Source organism: Solea solea, chromosome 18, assembly GCF_958295425.1.
Source record: "Solea solea chromosome 18, fSolSol10.1, whole genome shotgun sequence".
NCBI lineage: Eukaryota > Metazoa > Chordata > Actinopteri > Pleuronectiformes > Soleidae > Solea > Solea solea.
The window spans coordinates 287,501-309,851 of NC_081151.1; the positions used below are offsets into that span (position 1 = coordinate 287,501).

A 22,351-nucleotide genomic window follows, 5' to 3' on the forward strand; every position below is an offset into this window, starting at 1 on the left:
TGTTAAAAAGACACAGCAGTAGCAACATGATGGTATAAGAACAAAAGAACAAAGGTACTTTAGTTCTGTCATAATAAGCAAAACCATGATGGATTGCAGATGAAAAATATTCTCTTCATTGTTTAGGGTACAGAATAATGACGTTCCTTTGTGCTGTAAATGTGTGGCGTCATCGTTTTAGAGAGTAAAAACTCAGTGAGGCGTTAAATAAATGTATATTATAATATATATATATATATATATATGATTAAGATCAACATTACAGTGAACGTTAGATAAATGTATATTATATATATATGATTAAGATCAACATTACAGTGAACGTTAGATAAATGTATATTATATATATATGATTAAGATCAACATTACAGTGAATGTTAGATAAATGTATATTATTATATATATGATTAAGATCAACATTACAGTGAATGTTAGATAAATGTATATTATTATATATATGATTAAGATCAACATTACAGTGAATGTTAGATAAATGTATATTATTATATATATGATTAAGATCAACATTACAGTGACCGTTAGATAAATGTATATTATAATATATATATATATGATTAAGATCAACATTACAGTGAACATTAGATAAATGTATATTATATATATATATATATGATTAAGATCAACATTACAGTGAACGTTAGATAAATGTATATTATTATATATATATATATATATATATATATATATATATATATATATGATTAAGATCAACATTACAGAAATGTTTAAGGCAGAGGTGTCAAACTCTCACCCTTCACAGATTTGATTTTGCGTCCTTAAAACATGACGTTTCCTTTTATTTGGACATTCTGTGAAATATCGATCATTGATATCATGATGGAATATTGTGAGATTGTTTTAAAACAAACAGACAGTAATAGTCTGCTTTTCCCAGCTGAGACAAACCACGCCCCCCTGTTTTATCCGCGTGCACATGTGGACTGATCCTCATTCCAGACCCAGCGACAGAAGAGAGAACATCAGCTCCACAGGTTCCTCATGCTGACGAGCACATCATCATCATCATCATCGTCATCATCAGACTGTGCTGCTGTGACACCATGGACTTTTTAGATCACGGCTTCCTGGGCACACGCTCGCCCTATGATTACACTTTTAATTTTTGGAACGACTACCTCGGCCTGTCCACACTTGTCGCCAAAACCAAGATCCACAGTTCGCCCTTCAGCCCCAACTCTATCACAGAGTCCCTGAAGGCGACGCTGGGCTTGGAGGACGATGCCCCGGATTGCTCGTGCGTAATTGGGCACGGCAGGGACAGCGACGCGCACTCGGACTGCTGCTGCGCGGCCGCAGCCTCTCCGCAGATCTCCATCTACGATCTGAAGGAGCGCATCTCGCTCATCCAGCCCTACGAGCACCTGAGCGGAGATTCTCCCTCCTGCGGAGGCAGCTTCGCGGGCCTGGACCTGCTCTCCATGGAGACGCGGCGCAAACAGACTCAGAGGTGTAAACCGGAGCCCAAGGTGTGCGTCTTCTGTCGGAATAACGGCGCACCGGAGGAAGTTTACGGCACTCACATCCTGAAGACAGCGGAGGGCAGAGTGCTGTGTCCGATCCTGCGCGCATACACCTGCCCGCTCTGCAGCGCCAACGGCGACCATGCGCACACCATCAAATACTGCCCGCTGTCCAAGGAGCAGCCGGGCCACAGGGTGGCGAGGGGGGGGCCCGGGGGGGGCAGGGTCATCGGGAAGAGGCTGAAAATCTTCTAACACAACAAAACAACAAAGACCACACGATCCATTTTGAGTTGCACTGCGTGTGCACGCGCGCGCGCGGCATAAATGTTGCCCCAATTCATGCACAAGACAAATCTGAGATAGAAAGAGAGAGAAAAGAAAAAAAAAGAAACACTGGCTCACAGACCATAATATCTGCCTGCTTGTCAGGCCTGTGTGTGTGTGTGTGTGTGTGTGTGTGTGAGCAGTGATCTGCTCTGATCCACAGGTTGTGTCCCAAAAACTGACGTCAGCACAGAACAGATGAGCAGGTTTTTCATATTCTAACTGTGAAAGAGTGATTGAGGGGAAAGAGTTCAGGAGTTAGAACTAAAGAAAGTTCACTGTTCACTGATTGAAATAAATGCATGAAATTGTCAGAATAATTCCACAGTGGAAAAGCACTTCATTCACACACACACGCATCTTTAAGGCCAGCAGAGTCAGTTTAACGTTCATTTGTAATGTGGTTTTTTTAGTTGCATTTGGACGCATTGTGCACAACATACAGAACATATATCATTTCAACTTTGCCCAAACAGCAGAACAGAAATCTCCAATCCATTCATCAGAGTGTTTTCATGATTTACTTGTTTACAGCTACTTAACTGTGAATATGTTCTGGTTTCTTTGCTTCACAGAACAAAGAAATCATTTAAACTGAAGCATTTTTGGTTTGTGGTTTGAGAAAATCATCACTTTCTGACATTTATACACAGTTACTCAGTTCATGGAGAAAATGATCACCAGATAAATGGATTATGAGAATAATGCGTGTAACTATGTGCACATAATGAACTATATTATAGTTGACATGTGAAGCCCAGCACTCTGAGGACTTGAATGCTGTCATCTCAGCTGCTCTGAGCTTCAGTGAAGACGCAGCGGTCCTGATGCGAGCTGAATGTTTCACAGACTCTGGAGCACATCGTCGTTGCTGTTCTTTTCTTTTTCTCTTGAGATGAAATATTTTCTACCAAAGAAATTCACTTTTGTATTTAGCCTAAAGGTCATTTCAGTACGTTTATATCTGTTGGATGTCTTATATTCTTTAGTCTATCAATGTGATTTTAGTACTTTGCAGATTTGAACTGAATGTAAACATTAGATGAAGCTCTGTTGATGTTCTTCTGATCTGTCACAGGTTCATATGTAACTGCAGTTCTTGTATAAAGTTTTAGAAAACATTCCAAAGTCTTTATCTGTCAATAAAAATGTTTTATGTACTTATTTTTACCTGATGTATCAAATATCTTCACTGTAAATAACCTCTGAATAAACAACTCCTTTTCTGTACAATAACCGGACTGATGACTGTTGAAAAACTGGGAGGATTTTACATGTGATGCAAACACGCCACCTAGTGTTCAAAGCCTCCAGTTTGCATGTATTAAACTAAAATTCAACGTATATCACAGTTTAAACTAAACCATTATTCTTCCATTTTAAATGCTGGACAAAAATGTCGCAAAGCAAACACACTATTGAATTATTAATTTTGATCAAACTGTCAAAATAAGACGATTTGTATGAAAACTGGTTTTCGTCATTGTTTTTGGGGGGTTTGGGATTAAAAATGACTACATGACATTTACTGTTTACTATGTAAAGAGTCGTAAAGAGACAGTAAAGAAAACTGAACGATGACGTCCATGCTGCACACAGCACGATTACAGAGGACATCAAAGTCACAAGATTGAAATCCCCGTCATATACATTATACTGCGCTGACTGTCTACATCAGTCTATAAAGACATGTGACAATAAAACAGACAGATGTGACCTCAATAATATCATCAGTTTCTGCTCCTCTATAGATTATAGAATAACCATGAGTCACTGTGAACCTGCACATATGATACTGTCTCTCTCTCAGTGTCTCGGTCTGTCTCTGTCTCGTGTCTCTGTCTCAGTGTCTCTGTCTCGTGTCTCTGTCTCAGTGTCTCTGTCAGTGTGTGTGTGTAGTTTTCTGTGAGTGCAGTTGTAGTGTGTTGTTTGGAGATCATCCAGCATCACTGTTCACTTTATGACCTGAGTGAAGCTCTATCATTTAAACTCCCTCTGATGTCATGTTGTGGCAGAACATCTTTGTACTTATTAACGTGGTTAACATGAGTTGTAAGAGATCAGAGATCAGAGATCAGAGATCAGAGATCAGAGACCAGAGACCAGAGACCAGAGACCAGAGATGAGAGACGAGAGTTGAGAGATGAGAAATGATCCAAAAGAAGTCCTAAACCATAAGGAGTGAGGAGACTATATAAGGACCATAACTCTAACACTATTTAAATCCACATACTCAAGCATGCGCTGCATAAAATTCAAGCATTGTTGGATTTATTTCAACGTTGGTCACTTTTTATTTGACCAATTTTCCAAAGATAATGTAAGGACACAAATAAGTCTCCATGCTTCTGTGTTTGAGTGATTTCCTTTGTCAAGTTGAAATATCAACAGCTACATTTGATATATATATATATTATATTTAATGTGTGTATATATTTGATTATATTATAGTTTATCTATAAAAGTTATTTCATTTTATGGCTCCTCTGATACTAAACACCTGGGCTATGTCTGTGAGTGAGTGCCCTCACTACACATGACTTCATCTCTGCATCTGTATACTAAACAAAACCTACGTGCAGCACAGTGAGTGTGAAGCGGAAGCTGAAGCTGAAGCTGAAGCTGAAGCTGAAGCTGAAGCTGAAGCTGAAGCTGAAGCTGAAGCTGAAGCTGAAGCTGCGTGACAGCAGTGAGAGGAGTGAAGAACTTCTTTATCTTCAAATGTTTGTTTCAGTCCAGCCAAAACTCAACCATTTACAACTATTGATAATAAAAACAACCTTATTCTTATGTGATTGACTTTGATTCAAATTCATTGGTGAGCCTGTTAATTCAATGTGCTCCTCTCTCTGAAGTCCTGCCTTGGTCCTACAGGGGGAGGTGTTGCTCTGCAGGGGCAGTAGTAAGAAGAGAGCAGCTGAGGTGAGAGGCAGAGGGCAGAGGGCAGAGGGCGGCAGCCGCAGTGTAAAGCCTCACCGCAGTAATCGTATCAGCTGTTTCACAGACTGCAGGCCTTACATCTCACACGCACACGCACACGCACACGCACACGCATTTCTGGGAATGGAGAAGCTTCATTTTCAGGTATGTTCCTCATGTCATGTGATAATCTGTAGAAGTCTGAACGCAGGTGAGTGATTCCCCTGCACAGTGTTTTTGGTTGATTTGGATCTTTGCTTGCCTTGTGTCATATGATTCAGGTGATTTATTTATTATGCTGCTGTTTCCTAATAAAGCATTTGTTATTGTTATAAAACACGTCATTGCAAAGTAAATGCTATAATGCTATAAGATATATACTCATCACATTATGAGAGTGCAATTTCAGAGCAGAGACCTACGAATGATGCTGAGGGCTTAAAGGGCTCGACTGCAGAGTGAAAACACTGAAACAATCAGAACAAAATACAGGTATGAGAGAAGACTGGAGCGGCTTTGGTCCATGACAGAGTTCTGACAGTGAAGTCAGTGCAGGTCAGACTGTCAGTGAGCATAATATTCATCCTGTTATTGCATCATATTTGCATTATGACAATGGTGTCAGATTATTATCCAGTTCAGCTGAGTAATACATTCACACTGTGGGTCAACAGCTCCTTCACAACATGTTAAGACAAAGAACAATGGAACAAGACCAAAGTAAAACTACTGTACGAGCCAGAGCTCAGTGAGTTTCAGATTTGATACTTGTAACAATGTAATGTATGAACAGTTGAAGTAGTTAAGTATAAATATTCTCACAAGGAAAGGAACGTGGCTTTGTGGCCCTTCTGATGTGATTTTGTTCTTTAGATAAAAGCTACCATGGACACTTTGATATCTTTGACGTCTATGATGGATAACTGAAAATGATCTAGCAGTTGGATGGATGTGTTTGTTTTAGAAGCTCTACTAAGTTTTGGTGTAACTTTCTGTTGGAATCTTTAGATCGTCATTCACAAAGTGAACATTAAGGGAATAGTTCTATGTGTTGTTGACCCTGGAGAAGCTTGGATACATGTGGATAGAAATGTAACTTGGAAATAACTGTGCTAACCCTTCACACAACTCTCTCTCGCCCTCGTGATTGATGAATTAAAACAGAACCTACGATTCAAGCCAATTCAAACCTGCTTACAGCTGACAACTATTCAGTGGCTTTGGAATTAAGTGTACTTTCACCGCTACAACTACATATTATGCAGAATGCAAAATGAAATGTATTCTTTTATAATAAGAGTTTACTTGATACATGTCTTGATACAATATTTGAATATTGCAGTAGGAGCTAATTCTATTCAACTTTAGGTCTTAAATGAAGTGAGTGAGGGAACATGTTCTCTGTAATCATATCAAAGAACAGGTGAACATCTGAATCCTTTTCGTTAGAATTTTTTACCAAATTTGTGATGTTTTAGCAAATCGATGAGTGATTCAAGCATCAAACAACGTTATAATGTGGAGGATTCAAATGTGAGTTATTGGCAGCGATTTAGCTTAGCAACAGTGTTCTGCTGAAGTCCTGAGACAATAAAGAGATCGTACTGAGCAGGCTACATTTTGATTCCAAAAGTCCACGCCCCTTTCTTCAGACTTCCCTCTGAAGCCACGCCACTTGAATTGAATCTTTCATTTCTGTCACTTTATAGTGGAAGTGAAAATCCTTCAGTGATTGCAGCTGAACGTCTCAGTAGTAGAGTTTATAGAAAGGACGAGGCTGACCTCATGTAATCTGCGCTCTATGAATCATCACAGTGGCTTTATAATGTGTGTGGCATGTTCTCTATGTTTCCCAGTATGGAAACATTCCTGTGGTCATTAAAACACTCATGATCAGAAATATAATAAATATAAAAAGTATTGTGCTCTATATTGTTCAGTAATTGAATAATAATCCATTTAAACAGCTAAAGTTGAAGTGTCTGACTAATGATGGTCTGGCATTTCTCCTTTGACTGCATCCACGTCTCCTGCTGATCTCTGCACATGTTCCATATGTTTGACCGCTCTAACTCTCACATCAATTTCCAGGACGAGGTGACAGAGAACGTCATATTTGAAGGTGTTTAAATGTGTAATCATGTGCAGGCCTGCACACCTTGTGTAATGTGTTTCTGAATATTGCTTAAACATGAGAGATTAATGGTTTGAGCTTCACTTATGACGTCAATGGCGAGGAAACATGTTCATACCGACACTTCAGTAACAACCGTGTTTGTTGAATTATGTCCACATGGTGAAGCAGAGCGACAGGTTATGTGAGGTGTGAAAGTGAAACCTTGTATTATGTGCCAAGGACTACCATTTTCTTTATGAGACACATATTCTAGAGATTTCAAATTTGAGCCAGCTAATGATGGGCTGGTGTAAACGTGACATCACTGACACACTGTAGTACAGTAAGTGTGTGATTATTATAGGTTTATCTTTGAAGAGGACATAGGAACAAACTCTGAGACACTGAGAACACACAGAACATGTGCACTGACGTCTTGTTCCAATGTAAACAGGAACTATCATGAACACTTGGAAGTGAAGTCAAAGACAAACAGGCCTCTTGGGTGGTATTAGTGCAGGAGAACTCATGTTCTTACAGTGTTTGTGATGTCAAAGGAAGGAGAGTAACTGGCATGTATGTGCACACTCGTCTAATCACAACCTTATGTGTAAATGTGTGAGTGGAATACTGTGGTACTAAGTACTAATGCTGCGTTAATAATTGTGCAAACAGTGTCATTTAGATGTTAAAGTATTTTCTTTAACTTCCTGTGTGGATGTGCATGTTTCTCTCTGGGTACAACGGCTTCTTCCCACAGCACAAAACCATGGAGATTGGGTTTTACGGGATTCTCTAATGGTGTTTTGTGCAGATCCATGTGTATCTGAAGAGTTATCATGGTGTTTACTTTTTAAAAGTTGTTTCCAGTCTTCATTTTCTCAGATGTGCATAGATATCTGTAAATGTTGGAAGATGGGTGGGGCTTCACCAGAACTCTCTCTCTCTCTCTCTCTCTCTCTCTCTCTCTGCACTGTTCACCTTTTCCCTGAGATACAGATCACAGGTCACAGTTTTCACCACCTCAGTGATGATGATGAATGAATGTCAATCCTTCTCTTTAGATTTTTCCATACACATAAATATAACTATTGATGAAGTTTGTTGTTCACGGACGGTTTCACAGATGGATGATGTTTGATTTCATCCACATGCATCATAGCCTGGAATTCCTTAAGTCCACAAACACCAAACCTAATTGCAAACTCACTTCTATTAGATCTATGTGGTTTGTGATTGCTGAAGTCTTCAAGCACCTCGATCAAGACGGAGGAGAGAAGGAGAAGAGAGGAGAGGAGAGGAGAGGAGAGAAGGAGAGGAGAGGAGAGGAGAGGAGAGGAGAGGAGAGGAGAGGAGAGGAGAGGAGAGAAGGAGAGGAGAGTCTGCTCAATATCAGTGCTTACTTTGAACTGTGATGTAAGATTTTGCTGTGAGCAGCCCTACCCTTATGTGTGTGTGTGTGTGTGTGTGTGTCTGAAATGGTTACAAATTCACTTTTTGCTTTGCGGTCCAATTTAAATTCATTGATCACCTCTTCTCTCTTCAAATGTCAGCTGTACATCAGAGATAAATAAGCAGTCATCAGATTATGAATGGCATTATGCAGGTATGTTAGTCTGATTAAGCTCGATTTTAGTCGGACTAACGTGTTTAAGTGACATAAAGAAAACCAAATCATTGTCTTAGTATTTGCATGTAAACACACTGACTGCATTCACACCAAACCACTCACGATTCTGTAGCTCAAGAAAATCCTTAATGAAATATGGGCCAGCACGAGCTTCTGTCATAACTTCACCCTTTGCCAAGTGGAACCCTGAGGTGAAACGAGTCCAGTAGGGTGAAGGGAGCATTGTCATAGCTGAGCTTTGCAGGGATTTAAACACGACTACTTAGCGGCTCTTAACCTCACTGTCCTCTAATACAGATCCTGTTGTGCTAGAGAATTACAGTAAGCTGTAAGCCCTTTGAACACAGGCCGTAGTGATCACATGGACAGGAATATTCATGTGGGCTACCAGTAATCACACCTTCATGTCATGTGCTCTACTGGGGCTGGATTCACTGGTTGAAGATAGACCACACATAATAACCGTTGTTATGTTATTTTAATAAAGCTTTTCAAACTTATACAAGTACAGAGATGTTCAATGATTTGTGCCTCATCATGCATCTGCTCATGTTTTATCTCTGGACTTGTGTCTTCTGACTTGCACACAATCTAAACAGTTAACTTCACTTCCATGTTTCAGTCTCACCTCGTGGAGTCTGTGCTGCAGGTGCTGGCTTTCACTTTTGTTTGCATTTTCTTTTTCCTTCTTTTTCTTGTCTCACAAGTGATCTGGAGCTCATTTTGTCAGTGAGTTTCTCTTAGCACCAAGTGAGCAGTGAGATGGTGAACGACAGTAACTGCTGACATGATTTAACTGTCCAACACAATTAACGGACACAATTCACAATTTATTCTGAAATGATGGTTCCATCTGACTTGCATCTGATTTATTTATTCCACCAGGTATATACTATACTATACTATACTATACTATAGTATACTATACTATACTATACTATAGTATAGTATAGTATAGTATACTATATATACCAGGGGGTTGTAGTGGCTCAGTGGTTAAGACCGCCTGTGGTCCACTTAAATAGAACCTGTCAGACAAAGTGAAGTCGGCCAAAAGATCCCAAAAAAGGAAGACATCATGCCGTGATCTAAAGCAATTCAGGAACAAATGAGAAACAAAGTAATTGACATCTATCAGTCTGGAAAAGGTTACAAAGAGCTTTCTAAAGCTTTGGGACTCCAGAGAACTACGGTGAGGGCCATTATTCACAAGAATTACCCCAATAGCACAGCAACGACTCATCTAAGAGGTCACAAAAGAACCCAGAACAACATCTAAAGAACTGCAGGCCTCATTTGCCTCAGTTAAGGTCAGTGTTCATGACTCCACCATAAGAAAGAGGTTGGGCCTGCATGGCAGAGTTCCAAGACCAAAACCACTGTTGGGCAAAAAGAACATTAAGGCTTGTCTCAATTTTGTCAAAAAACATCTTGATGATCCCCAAGACTTTTGGGAAAATACTCTGTGGACTGACGAGACAAAAGTTGAACTTTTTGGAAGGTGTGTCCATTACATCTGGCGTAAAAGTAACACCACATTTCAGAAAAAGAACATCATACCAACAGTCAAATATGGTGGTGGTAGTGTGATGGTGTGCGGCTGTTTTGCTGCTTCAGGACCTGGAAAACTTGCTGTGATAAATGGAACCCTGAATTCAGCTGAATTCAAAAAATCCTGAAGGAGAATGTGCGGCCATCTGTTCGTGACCTCAGGCTGAAGTGAACTTGGGTTCTGCAGCAGGACAATGATCCAAAGCAGAAGACATGATCTGCCTCACACTACAAAGAACAAATATTATTAAACTATTACAGAAGACATGATCTGCTTCACACTACAAAGAACAAATATTATTAAACTATTACAGAAGACATGATCTGTCTCACACTACAAAGAACAAATATTATTAAACTATTACAGAAGACATGATCTGCCTCACACTACAAAGAACAAATATTATTAAACTGTTACAGAAGACATGATCTGCTTCACACCACAAAGAACAAATATTATTAAACTATTACAGAAGACATGATCTGCTTCACACCACAAAGAACAAATATTATTAAACTATTACAGAAGACATGATCTGCTTCACACTACAAAGAACAAATATTATTAAACTATTACAGAAGACATGATCTGCCTCACATCACAAAGAACAAATATTATTAAACTATTACAGAAGACATGATCTGCCTCACACCACAAAGAACAAATATTATTAAACTATTACAGAAGACATGATCTGCCTCACACTACAAAGAACAAATATTATTAAACTATTACAGAAGACATGATCTGCCTCACACTACAAAGATCAAATATTATTAAACTATTACAGAAGAAATGATCTGCTTCACACTACAAAGAACAAATATTATTAAACTATTACAGAAGACATGATCTGCTTCACACTACAAAGAACAAATATTATTAAACTATTACAGAAGAAATGATCTGCTTCACACTACAAAGAACAAATATTATTAAACTATTACAGAAGACATGATCTGCTTCACACTACAAAGAACAAATATTATTAAACTATTACAGAAGAAATGATCTGCCTCACACTACAAAGAACAAATATTATTAAACTATTACAGAAGACATGATCTGCCTCACACTACAAAGAACAAATATTATTAAACTATTACGGAAGACATGATCTGCCTCACACCACAAAGAACAAATATTATTAAACTATTACGGAAGACATGATCTGCCTCACACTACAAAGAACAAATATTATTAAACTATTACGGAAGACATGATCTGCTTCACACCACAAAGAACAAATATTATTAAACTATTACGGAAGACATGATCTGCTTCACACCACAAAGAACAAATATTATTAAACTATTACGGAAGACATGATCTGCTTCACACCACAAAGAACAAATATTATTAAACTATTACGGAAGACATGATCTGCTTCACACCACAAAGAACAAATATTATTAAACTATTACGGAAGAAATGATCTGCTTCACACTACAAAGAACAAATATTATTAAACTGTTACAGAAGACATGATCTGCTTCACACTACAAAGAACAAATATTATTAAACTGTTACAGAAGACATGATCTGCCTCACACCACAAAGAACAAATATTATTAAACTATTACGGAAGAAATTATCTGCTTCACACTACAAAGAACAAATATTATTAAACTATTACAGAAGACATGATCTGCCTCACACCACAAAGGACAAATATTATTAAACTATTACAGAAGACATGATCTGCCTCACACTACAAAGAACAAATATTATTAAACTATTACAGAAGAAATGATCTGCCTCACACTACAAAGAACAAATACGCAGTGGAAATGTTGGTGTGTAAATTGTTGTGGGGCCATGCAGGAAAGTCTTATAATGCAACCTAGAAATAGCACATATTACTCTCACAACAAACACACAGTAGCAAGAGAGCGAGAGAGAGGACCACAGCACCTTTGACACAACATTGCAGCTGAATAATGCCATCACACAAACAATGCCAATCTGATGACATGTATCGTCATATCAATAGCACCACCTAATGGCATTGTTCGAAAACCTCACAATATCAAATCCTCAAGATCGAAACAACAACGTGACAACAATAACAACAATGCACAACAACACACACCCCATATGCAAAGCCACCACACACACACACACACACACACACACACACACACACACACGCACACGTATCGCCAGTTACACATTACAAAAATTCCACTATAATTCAAACAACATGTAAACTACATGAACAATGACAAGTTAGAATAAAAATAAATGAGACTGACGCTCACTTCGCTCTGCGCTCCTTCATGTGCACAAACCAGTGACCGCCCTTGCTTCAAATCAACCAATGAGAAGCACTCTGGGTCCCTGAACTTCTGACCCCACTGCTGAAACTGAAGCGTGCGCTGCACACGCACACGCACACGCACGAGCAGCAGTTCAGCATCACACAACACTGCAGGCGCTGGGAGGATATGTCGGCCGGGCCACACCGACCGGAAACAGAGGACGCGCAGCATCCGGCACAACGACTATTCACATACAACTACACCATGTGTCTACAGAGGAAACTGTGTTCATCAAATGAAAACTGTGGACGTTTCATTGGAGACAACGTTGAATTTATCATTAACTTGTGCTCCACGACATTTTTGACACAGGAAAACATAAAAGCTTATAATCCTCCCCTGCACAGCAGCGCCCTCTGGTGGGCCCCACCGGCCCTTAATGCAAAGACACCGCGGTGTTAGTGAGTATAGGTTAGTGTTAGTGAGTATAGGTTAGTGTTAGTGAGTAGGTTAGTGTTAGTGTTTAGTGTTAGTGAGTAGGTTAGTGTTAGTGAGTAAGTTAGTGTTTAGTGTTAGTGAGTAGGTTTGTGAGTAGGTTAGTGTGAGTAGATTAGTGTTAGTGAGTATAGGTTAGTGTTAGTGAGTAAGTTAGTGTTTAGTGTTAGTGAGTAGGTTAGTGTTTAGTGTTAGTTAGTAGATTAGTGAGTAGGTTAGTGTTAGTGAGTAGGTTAGTGTTAGTGTTTAGTGTTTAGTGTTTAGTGTTTAGTGTTAGTGTTTAGTGTTAGTGAGTAGGTTAGTGTTTAGTTTTAGTGAGTAGGTTAGTGTTCGTGTTTAGTGTTAGTGAGTAGGTTAGTGTTCGTGTTTAGTATTAGTGAGTAGGTTAGTGTTTAGTGTTAGTGAGTAGGTTAGTGTTAGTGTTAGTGAGTAGGTTAGTGTTAGTAAGTAGGGTTAGTGTTTAGTGTTAGTGAGTAGGTTAGTGTTAGTGATTTAGTGTTTAGTGTTAGTGTTAGTGAGTAGGTTAGTGTTTAGTGTTAGTGAGTAGGTTAGTGTTAGTGAGTAGGTTAGTGTTTAGTGTTAATGAGTAGGGTTAGTGTTCATGTTTAGTGTTAGTGAGTAGGTTAGTGTTAGTGATTTAGTGTTTAGTGTTAGTGTTAGTGAGTAGGTTAGTGTTTAGTGTTAGTGAGTAGGTTAGTGTTTAGTGTTAGTGAGTAGGTTAGTGTTAGTGATTTAGTGTTTAGTGTTAGTGAGTAGGGTTAGTGTTTAGTGTTAGTGAGTAGGTTAGTGTTTAGTGTTAGTGAGTAGGGTTAGTGTTTAGTGTTAGTGAGTAGGTTAGTGTTTATTGTTAGTGAGTAGGGTTAGTGTTTAGTGTTAGTGAGTAGGTTAGTGTTTATTGTTAGTGAGTAGGTTATTGTGTTTATTGTTAGTGAGTAGGTTAGTGTTTAGTGTTAGTGATTTAGTGTTTAGTGTTAGTGTTTAGTGTTAGTGATTTAGTGTTTAGTGTTAGTGTTTAGTGTTAATGAGTAGGGTTAGTGTTTAGTGTTAGTGAGTAGGTTAGTGTTTATTGTTAGTGAGTAGGTTAGTGTTTAGTGTTAGTGAGTAGGTTAGTGTTAGTGAGTAAGTTAGTGTTTAGTGTTAGTGAGTAGGTTTGTGAGTAGGTTAGTGTGAGTAGATTAGTGTTAGTGAGTATAGGTTAGTGTTAGTGAGTAAGTTAGTGTTTAGTGTTAGTGAGTAGGTTAGTGTTTAGTGTTAGTTAGTAGATTAGTGAGTAGGTTAGTGTTAGTGAGTAGGTTAGTGAGTAGGTTAGTGTTAGTGTTTAGTGTTTAGTGTTTAGTGTTTAGTGTTAGTGTTTAGTGTTAGTGAGTAGGTTAGTGTTTAGTTTTAGTGAGTAGGTTAGTGTTCGTGTTTAGTGTTAGTGAGTAGGTTAGTGTTCGTGTTTAGTATTAGTGAGTAGGTTAGTGTTTAGTGTTAGTGAGTAGGTTAGTGTTAGTGTTAGTGAGTAGGTTAGTGTTAGTAAGTAGGGTTAGTGTTTAGTGTTAGTGAGTAGGTTAGTGTTAGTGATTTAGTGTTTAGTGTTAGTGTTAGTGAGTAGGTTAGTGTTTAGTGTTAGTGAGTAGGTTAGTGTTAGTGAGTAGGTTAGTGTTTAGTGTTAATGAGTAGGGTTAGTGTTCGTGTTTAGTGTTAGTGAGTAGGTTAGTGTTAGTGATTTAGTGTTTAGTGTTAGTGTTAGTGAGTAGGTTAGTGTTTAGTGTTAGTGAGTAGGTTAGTGTTTAGTGTTAGTGAGTAGGTTAGTGTTAGTGATTTAGTGTTTAGTGTTAGTGAGTAGGGTTAGTGTTTAGTGTTAGTGAGTAGGTTAGGGTTTAGTGTTAGTGAGTAGGGTTAGTGTTTAGTGTTAGTGAGTAGGTTAGTGTTTATTGTTAGTGAGTAGGGTTAGTGTTTAGTGTTAGTGAGTAGGTTAGTGTTTATTGTTAGTGAGTAGGTTATTGTGTTTATTGTTAGTGAGTAGGTTAGTGTTTAGTGTTAGTGATTTAGTGTTTAGTGTTAGTGTTTAGTGTTAGTGATTTAGTGTTTAGTGTTAGTGTTTAGTGTTAATGAGTAGGGTTAGTGTTTAGTGTTAGTGAGTAGGTTAGTGTTTATTGTTAGTGAGTAGGTTAGTGTTTAGTGTTAGTGAGTAGGTTATTGTGTTTATTGTTAGTGAGTAGGTTAGTGTTCAGTGTTTGACTCAACACACACACATTTTAGCACGAAGTGAAAACCCCCAGAAGCAAAGATATTTTAGCTGAACTTTGGTGAGTCAACCATTCTTTGGTTCTTCCAGTAAGAGAATCTTAACTGGTCGCAAACATCTACTGGAAATGCATCACGTCTGCTTCATTGTAAGCTGAGACGCGGCTGAGGCAACAGCAAATCACCAAAGCATGCCCTCGTCTACGAATCATTGTCTTCTTACAAATAATTTCCTCAGTCATGAGTAAAGAGCATCTGTGTGACATTTACAGTTAGTACTTGACAAAAGAGATTAAAGAGTTCATACAAGTTCATACATGAATCTGAGAGAAAGATGTTCATTCAGCTTTCTTCTTCTTCTTTAAATCCAGGAGGCCAGAGTATTCTTGGCTCGCGCTGGCTGTTACTAATTGATTTGCATCATTCTTTGTTTGTCCTCCCTCACATTTGACAGCGTCTAACTCCTTCTTAATATCCAGAAAAAAAACATTCACACAGGGAAGTTAGCAGCAGCAGACTTTAGACCGCGCTATATTTTTCTAAACTCATCTCAGATATGAAACCTAAAGACTTTCTGGAGGAAAAGACTAAAGTTCTCCTTCACCAGACTCTGCTGGGCTGACATTCAATAGTTCTTTTTCTGGCACGGAAAAGCTGTTTTACGTTAACACCCCCACCCCCCATCTCCAGGGAATCTTTGAGGCTCTGTACTGTAGACCCACTACGCATATTTTATGGAAACCTAAGGGAAAAGCTTGCAGCAAATGTATGAGGACATAACAGAGGACAACAGCCAGGACACAAAGTTCTTCTGTCAGGTTTTACAAGGTGTTCATCACATGTGCTTTTCAACCACATGTGATGAACACAATCAAGTAGCAAGTGCAATTGTAAACAGGGTCAAACTCAAAGAAATGAAGGTATATGCTGAGCATCCCTCCACATACATTCCGCTTCTCCCTGCCCCCAAAGTCAAAACCCAAAGTCATCCATTTATGCGTCAACAGAATTAGCAGAGAATCGCCTCAGTGTCCCGAACACACGACACATTTCTGTGACAGAATATGTTTTTTCTCATGACTCAGGAAAGCAAATTTAGTTTCATATTAAAAATAGGGTGCATTTTGTGAGGTTGAAATTCACCCTCTCCTCTGCCATCTGCTGCCAAACCCCGCCCCCAAAAAACTGTGGCTAATCTCAACACTGAGTCTACAAGTCTGTCCTCATATGAACTTGGGTGGATGAAATCGTCCTGAAGCCTCTCTACCTCTCTCCATCTGTCTGTCTGTCTCTCGTCTGTCTGTCTGTCTGTCTCTCTACCCCTCTCCATCTGTCTGTCTGTCTCTCTCTCTGTCATCTGTCTGTCTGTCTGTCTGTCTCTCATCGGTCTGTCTCTCTCTCCGTCTGCCTGTCTGTCTCCCTCCCTCCTGCTCACAGCATGTCATCAAGTAAGATCTGAGGTGTGACTGTAAAGTTGGACTTCTGGTATCTGGTCTAAATATTCAAGAGAAATGTCATTCAGAATTCTCAGCAGGGGACGGTGAGAGAGACAGACAGACAGACGAGAGAGAGACAGAGACAGAGACAGAGACAGACAGACGAGAGACAGACACAAACGCTGCACAGGAGAATGTAACAAGTTATCTGTTCATCTCACTCCTGATGACATGGATGCAGAAACCACGGTGCAACCACGGTGCAACCACGGTGCAACCAAAGGAGCAGGAAAACCAGAAATACTGCATTGTGTCATAGAGTTTAATCCCAGCAACTTGTGTTTGCAAGGCCATCGTCCTGCTAATCCTGAATGACTTCAGAACATGGAGGAGGAGGAGGAGGATGATGAAGATGATCACTCACTCACACTGGGCTAAAGTCCTTCTTACTTATCCCCTCTTTAAAATGGAACTATGGTAGCAGTTATCTTTGTTCTTTGGACTTTTGTGATCAGTTGTTGCTGAAGTAGGAAAAACATCTTAGGTTTTCAGCACCTGATACTTTATAATAATAAATAAATGACAGTCTGATGTAAACTCCAGAATTACAAGTTTAAAGAGTCAAATGTTTTATATCATCAAATCTTAATGTTATTCATGACTTTAAATATGACGTATATCAGGTCTAGATAAGATACTTTTTAATCACAGTTTAGTATCAGCTCATTCAAACCTCACCAGAGCAGGGACTAGAAACAAAGCACCAGGTAGCAGTTTCCATGTCAAACACATGTCATGTGTACTGTATGTATACATACAATACATACTGTATGTATGTATGTGTATATACTGTATGTATGTATGTTTATATACTGTATGTATGTATGTGTATATATACTGTATGTATGTATGTATGTTTGTATACTGTATGTATATATACACATACGTACATACAGTATATACACATATATAAATGTATATCCAGATGAGAATATCTCACAGTCAGACACATTTGCTGGCACATATATACTGAGCACTGGACATTTTATATAATATATAGTTTGTGAAAGGAGGAAGTTCTGTTTTCATCGCTCTTGCAGAAGGCAACACTTATGAAAAATGATTTGTCGCAACATTAGACTTCTTGCAGATGTGGGATAGTAATTCAAGTGTGACAAGAGAAGTGAGTTATATACATATATGTGTGTATATGTGTGTACACACATATACACACATATAAATATATATATATGTGTGTATATGTGTGTACACATACTAACCCATATATATATGTGTGTGTGTATATATACACACACACATATATATATATGACCTGTCACAAACCTGACCAACACCCTGAATGGATTATATGAAATTACAGCTATCATGCTGTGGATGAGACGTGGTCAGTGTGAGCCAGAGAACCTCTGGACATACACACGCACACACACACATGCACACACACACGCACACACACACGCACACACACACACACACACACACACACACACACACACACCTGATAACAGGATATACATTTATGCATGTGTATATACTGTATGTACGTATGTGTATATACTGTATGTACGTATGTGTATATACTGTATGTATGCATGTGTATATATACTGTATGTACGTATGTGTATATACTGTATGCATGCATGTGTATATACCGTATGTACTTATGTGTATATACCGTATGTACATATGTGTATATACCGTATGTACTTATGTGTATATACTGTATGTACGCATGTGTATATACTGTATGTACATATGTGTATATACTGTATGTACGCATGTGTATATACTGTATGTACACATGTGTATATACTGTATGTACATATGTGTATATACTGTATGTACACATGTGTATATACTGTATGTACACATGTGTATATACTGTATGTACGCATGTGTATATACTGTATGTACATATCTTTACATACTGTATGTATGCATGTGTATATACTGTATGTACGTATGTGTATATACTGTATGTACGCATGTGTATATACTGTATGTACGCATGTGTATATACTGTATGTACATATGTGTATATACTGTATGTACATATGTGTATATACTGTATGTACACATGTGTATATACTGTATGTACATATGTGTATATACTGTATGTATGCATGTGTATATACTGTATGTACGCATGTGTACATACTGTATGTACGCATGTGTATATACTGTATGTGCGTGCTAGTTTGTGATAACAACCATGTTTGGTTTCTAAAGTTGTTTTTCTTGATTTGAAATGTGATACAGAATGTGAACATTGACACGCGATTGACTAAATGATGAGCGCACAAGTAGAAACGTGTTTGTTCTCTCACACACTGGCTGGTACGTGGGTAGGTGTTCACTCCTTAAAAAACCTCTCACCTCCCCCACAAACACATTAAATATGGAATCCCAAATTGAAAGCGGACTTGTGTTGACTCCTTATGTAACCAGATGATTTGAACAGAAAGTTTCTCTGTAGACCGCGTAGGAGGCTGTGGACATGGACAAGATCTTTTGCCAGACTGAAACTCATGGTTTGTTTTCATTCTCTGTCTCTTCTGTAAGACACAGTGGAGATAAACCGTCGTCTTTGGTTTATTGAAGTCCTGCAGGTTGTGGAGTCAGTGAACGGAGCGTCTGACGCTAATATCACAATGATGAACCGTACTGTACTGTAATATTATATTATATAGTTGTGTGGCTCATTCATTTAAAAACATCATCTGAATTGATGAATGTCGACGATGTCTGTTCATTTCCTACAGGTTTGGTGAGAATCTGTCGCACCACAGTCTAAACATGACTCCTCACATTTATTCAACACTGATGGTATTTTACAGTTTATATATATATCGAGGTTATTTTCTTTTAAATATATATACTTTCATTTAAACAACAAAGAACATTAACTAAGCAACACTTTTGGTCTCTTTCTGAAATCATTATTTAAGAAAGAGTTCAGTTCTCACACTTGAGTCAGTTGTTAGTATGAGTTTGTTGTGAGCGACTTACCTGATCATCAAATCGCTGCGTGGTGAGAGGGAGTTCTGGTCCAGTGATCCACAGACGAGTGTGTGATTCTCTGCAAATCAAAATCAGGCCTTCAGATTTGTGCTGTGCCTGTATTATGGTCTGTAAACAGTGGATTTTGGTATCAACACCCCAGGGTTTGGTGGTTATTCCTGCTGCTGCTTTTACGTTTTTCTTCACAACTCTGTCCTCAACTCTTATTCCTGAGCCGCAAACAACTATTTATTTTGGGGGGGGAAATTGCGGGTCACATGGTTGGTGTAGTGATTAGCACTCTTACCTTTTCAGCAGCAAGATCTGGGTTCACAACCAGGTCAGAACCAGGCTCTGTCTTCATGGAGGTCATGTGCTCTCCCCGTGTGTGCGTGGGTTCCTTCCACCGTCCAAAAACATGTGGATTACCTGGAAAATACAAACCAATGTGATGAAACTTCACACAAATGTGTTTATATGTTACAAAGTGTATGCTTGATACAGTAGTGTCACATGATCCATCTATCAAGACTTTAGCAACATTTCACATTTGTTTTTCCAGAATTCTTTTATTGTGCAAATTGAGGAAATCGTTCATGAATCAGAATTCTTTTCTAATCCTCGGGTCAAAACATGCAGATTATTATTGGGGATTAGGTCGATTGGAAACTCTAAATTGACAGTGAGAGTAATTGGCTGTTTGTCTCCGTGTCCCTGTGATGGACTGGCCACGTGTTCAGGGTGTGACTCCGCCTGGGATTGGAACCAGCACCTTCATGACCTTCATGTGGAGGATAAATGGCAATAATGGAGAGGAGAGGGGAGTGAGGGGGAGGGAGGGGGAGAGAAGAGGTGTGAGGCTGCAGATTGGTGAGACTGAGGGAGACGAGATGATGGGGTTTTTATTATTTTATTAATAATGTGCAATAATGTCATTTCTGACAGTCGTGGTCCTTTAAAAGAAATTCTGAAATAAATCTGAATTAAACAACAAATTCAAAAGCAAGACAAGAAGAAGTCTGTTGGATTTTAACACTGAACATTACTGAACATGAGAGAGAAGTCAAAACTCATTTCCTGCTCCTTGTTTATATTCTACTGACAGCTGGAAAACAAGTACTAAAGAAACCATGTTTGTCCCTTTAAACACCAACGTCCCCCAACTGGGGACCCAGAGAAATCTGGTGAAAATATTGTATAAACGTCTTTTAAATGTGACAAACAGCTCAAATGACAACTAAAAGAACGATAACAAATCAAACTAATGACGGCACAGCTGTGTAAACCCACTCGTCACATTTCTGGGTGTAATGCTGACACACAACACACAGCACAACACAACACACAGCTGAAGAAGCGATTCTAAGGATTAAAGTGAAAACACTGGCCACTAAAACAAGCACAGAGATAAAAGTCAAAGAATAAAGACAACAGAAGTCGCTCGTGCTGTAAAATGTCTCTTACCTTTGATATTTCTCCGTCAACAGTTGATTTAACAGTGACAAAACAACGCTGTGTGTTCACACGGACTTCCTGTGTTACACTCAAATCATTCAGGGCGGCTAGAACTGACATTAGGACCCTGGAGGCAGCATTACGATCTCTATCATTCAGCAGCCTGTTCCGGTCACATGACGGCATTCTGCTTATTCTGATTGGCTGACAGTGCTGCCAATCTCATTTGGCCTTGATAGCTTCTTTATGAGCTATACACACACACACACACACATATATATGATCATATTTATATATATGATCATATATATGATATTATATATATAATCATATTTATATTTATGATTTTATATATATACATATATACATATATGTGTATATATAATAATAATATTTATATATATATATATATATATATATATTAATAATCTAATCTAATGTGTAGTAAAAGTAAGAAAAGAAAAGACATCAACTCAAAAATAGATCAATAAAGAAACTGGTTCACACTTTAGAGAGTGTGTGTGTGTGTGTGTGTGTGCGTGTATGTTTGTGTGCGTGTATGTTTGTGTGTGTGTGTGCGTGTATGTTTGTGTGTGTGTGTGCGTGTGTGTGCGTGTGGGAGGGGGTCAAAACTTAGGTTAACCTCACCTAACCTAAGAATTAGGTTATGGTGACTACAGGGAGTAAAGGTATTATGTCACAGGGATAGTGAGAAACAGGTGTGTGTGTGTGTGTGTGTGTGTGTGTGACAGGTTTTCTCACTCACCGTCTTGCCACCATCTGTCCTGTGGACTGGCATCAATGACTGTACAGACGGGCACTGACTAATAAGCTCAGACGAGGACATATGAGGACACAGGAGGACACATGAGGACAAGCTCACCATCATTGGCGAGTGTAAACCAGGGCAGTGACAATTGGAGACATTAAGTGTTGTGAAGGATTTCTACAGACATTATACTGTATCTTTGAGAAATGGACACTTTTGTTTGTCATCAAACAAGATGTTTGTGAGTATTTCTGCAAATATATGTGAAGTCAATGCATTATTAAAAATAAATGCATATTGTTGAATGTGCTTGCAACAGCTTCAACATTTTCACAGACTTCTTTTTTAAAGTTATTAATACTGCATCATGTCAGGTTATTCCAGGTTAGTCAACGTTCACAGAGCACAGAATCAGTATCAAACAACACAGATGAACAGCAAATGTATAAAGATATGTAAAGTACAAATGCATCATCATCATCATCATCAGCAGCATTATTATTATAATAGTAACAATAGAACATTTAAAAATATAATAAAACACAGGTAACGATGAACTGCTTAAATAAATGATGAAAGGTAAATGAAAAATAAATAAAACATGTGATGTATTAAACTATGAGGGGAAATCTCCTCCTT

The 22,351-nt window shown here is 38.5% G+C and overlaps 1 protein-coding gene and 1 long non-coding RNA gene across 2 annotated transcripts in view; one reads left to right on the forward strand and one right to left on the reverse strand.

Annotated features, from left to right (window-relative positions):
• LOC131445363 (uncharacterized) overlaps positions 1 to 21,037 on the reverse strand; it is a 31,244-nt gene extending 10,207 nt beyond the window's left edge. The window contains exons 1-3 of the long non-coding RNA XR_009233836.1: positions 20,953 to 21,037; positions 19,796 to 19,917; positions 19,498 to 19,567 (exon numbers count right to left, since the gene is read on the reverse strand). This is a non-coding gene — a long non-coding RNA (uncharacterized LOC131445363). The remainder of the gene's footprint in view (positions 1 to 19,497; positions 19,568 to 19,795; positions 19,918 to 20,952) is intronic.
• On the forward strand, positions 950 to 3,059 carry LOC131445362 (nanos homolog 1-like). The gene has a single exon (XM_058616405.1). The coding sequence runs from the start codon at positions 1,083 to 1,085 to the stop codon at positions 1,755 to 1,757; it is 675 nt and encodes a 224-aa protein (XP_058472388.1). The 5' UTR covers positions 950 to 1,082; the 3' UTR covers positions 1,758 to 3,059.
• Positions 21,038 to 22,351: the final 1,314 nt, after the last annotated feature.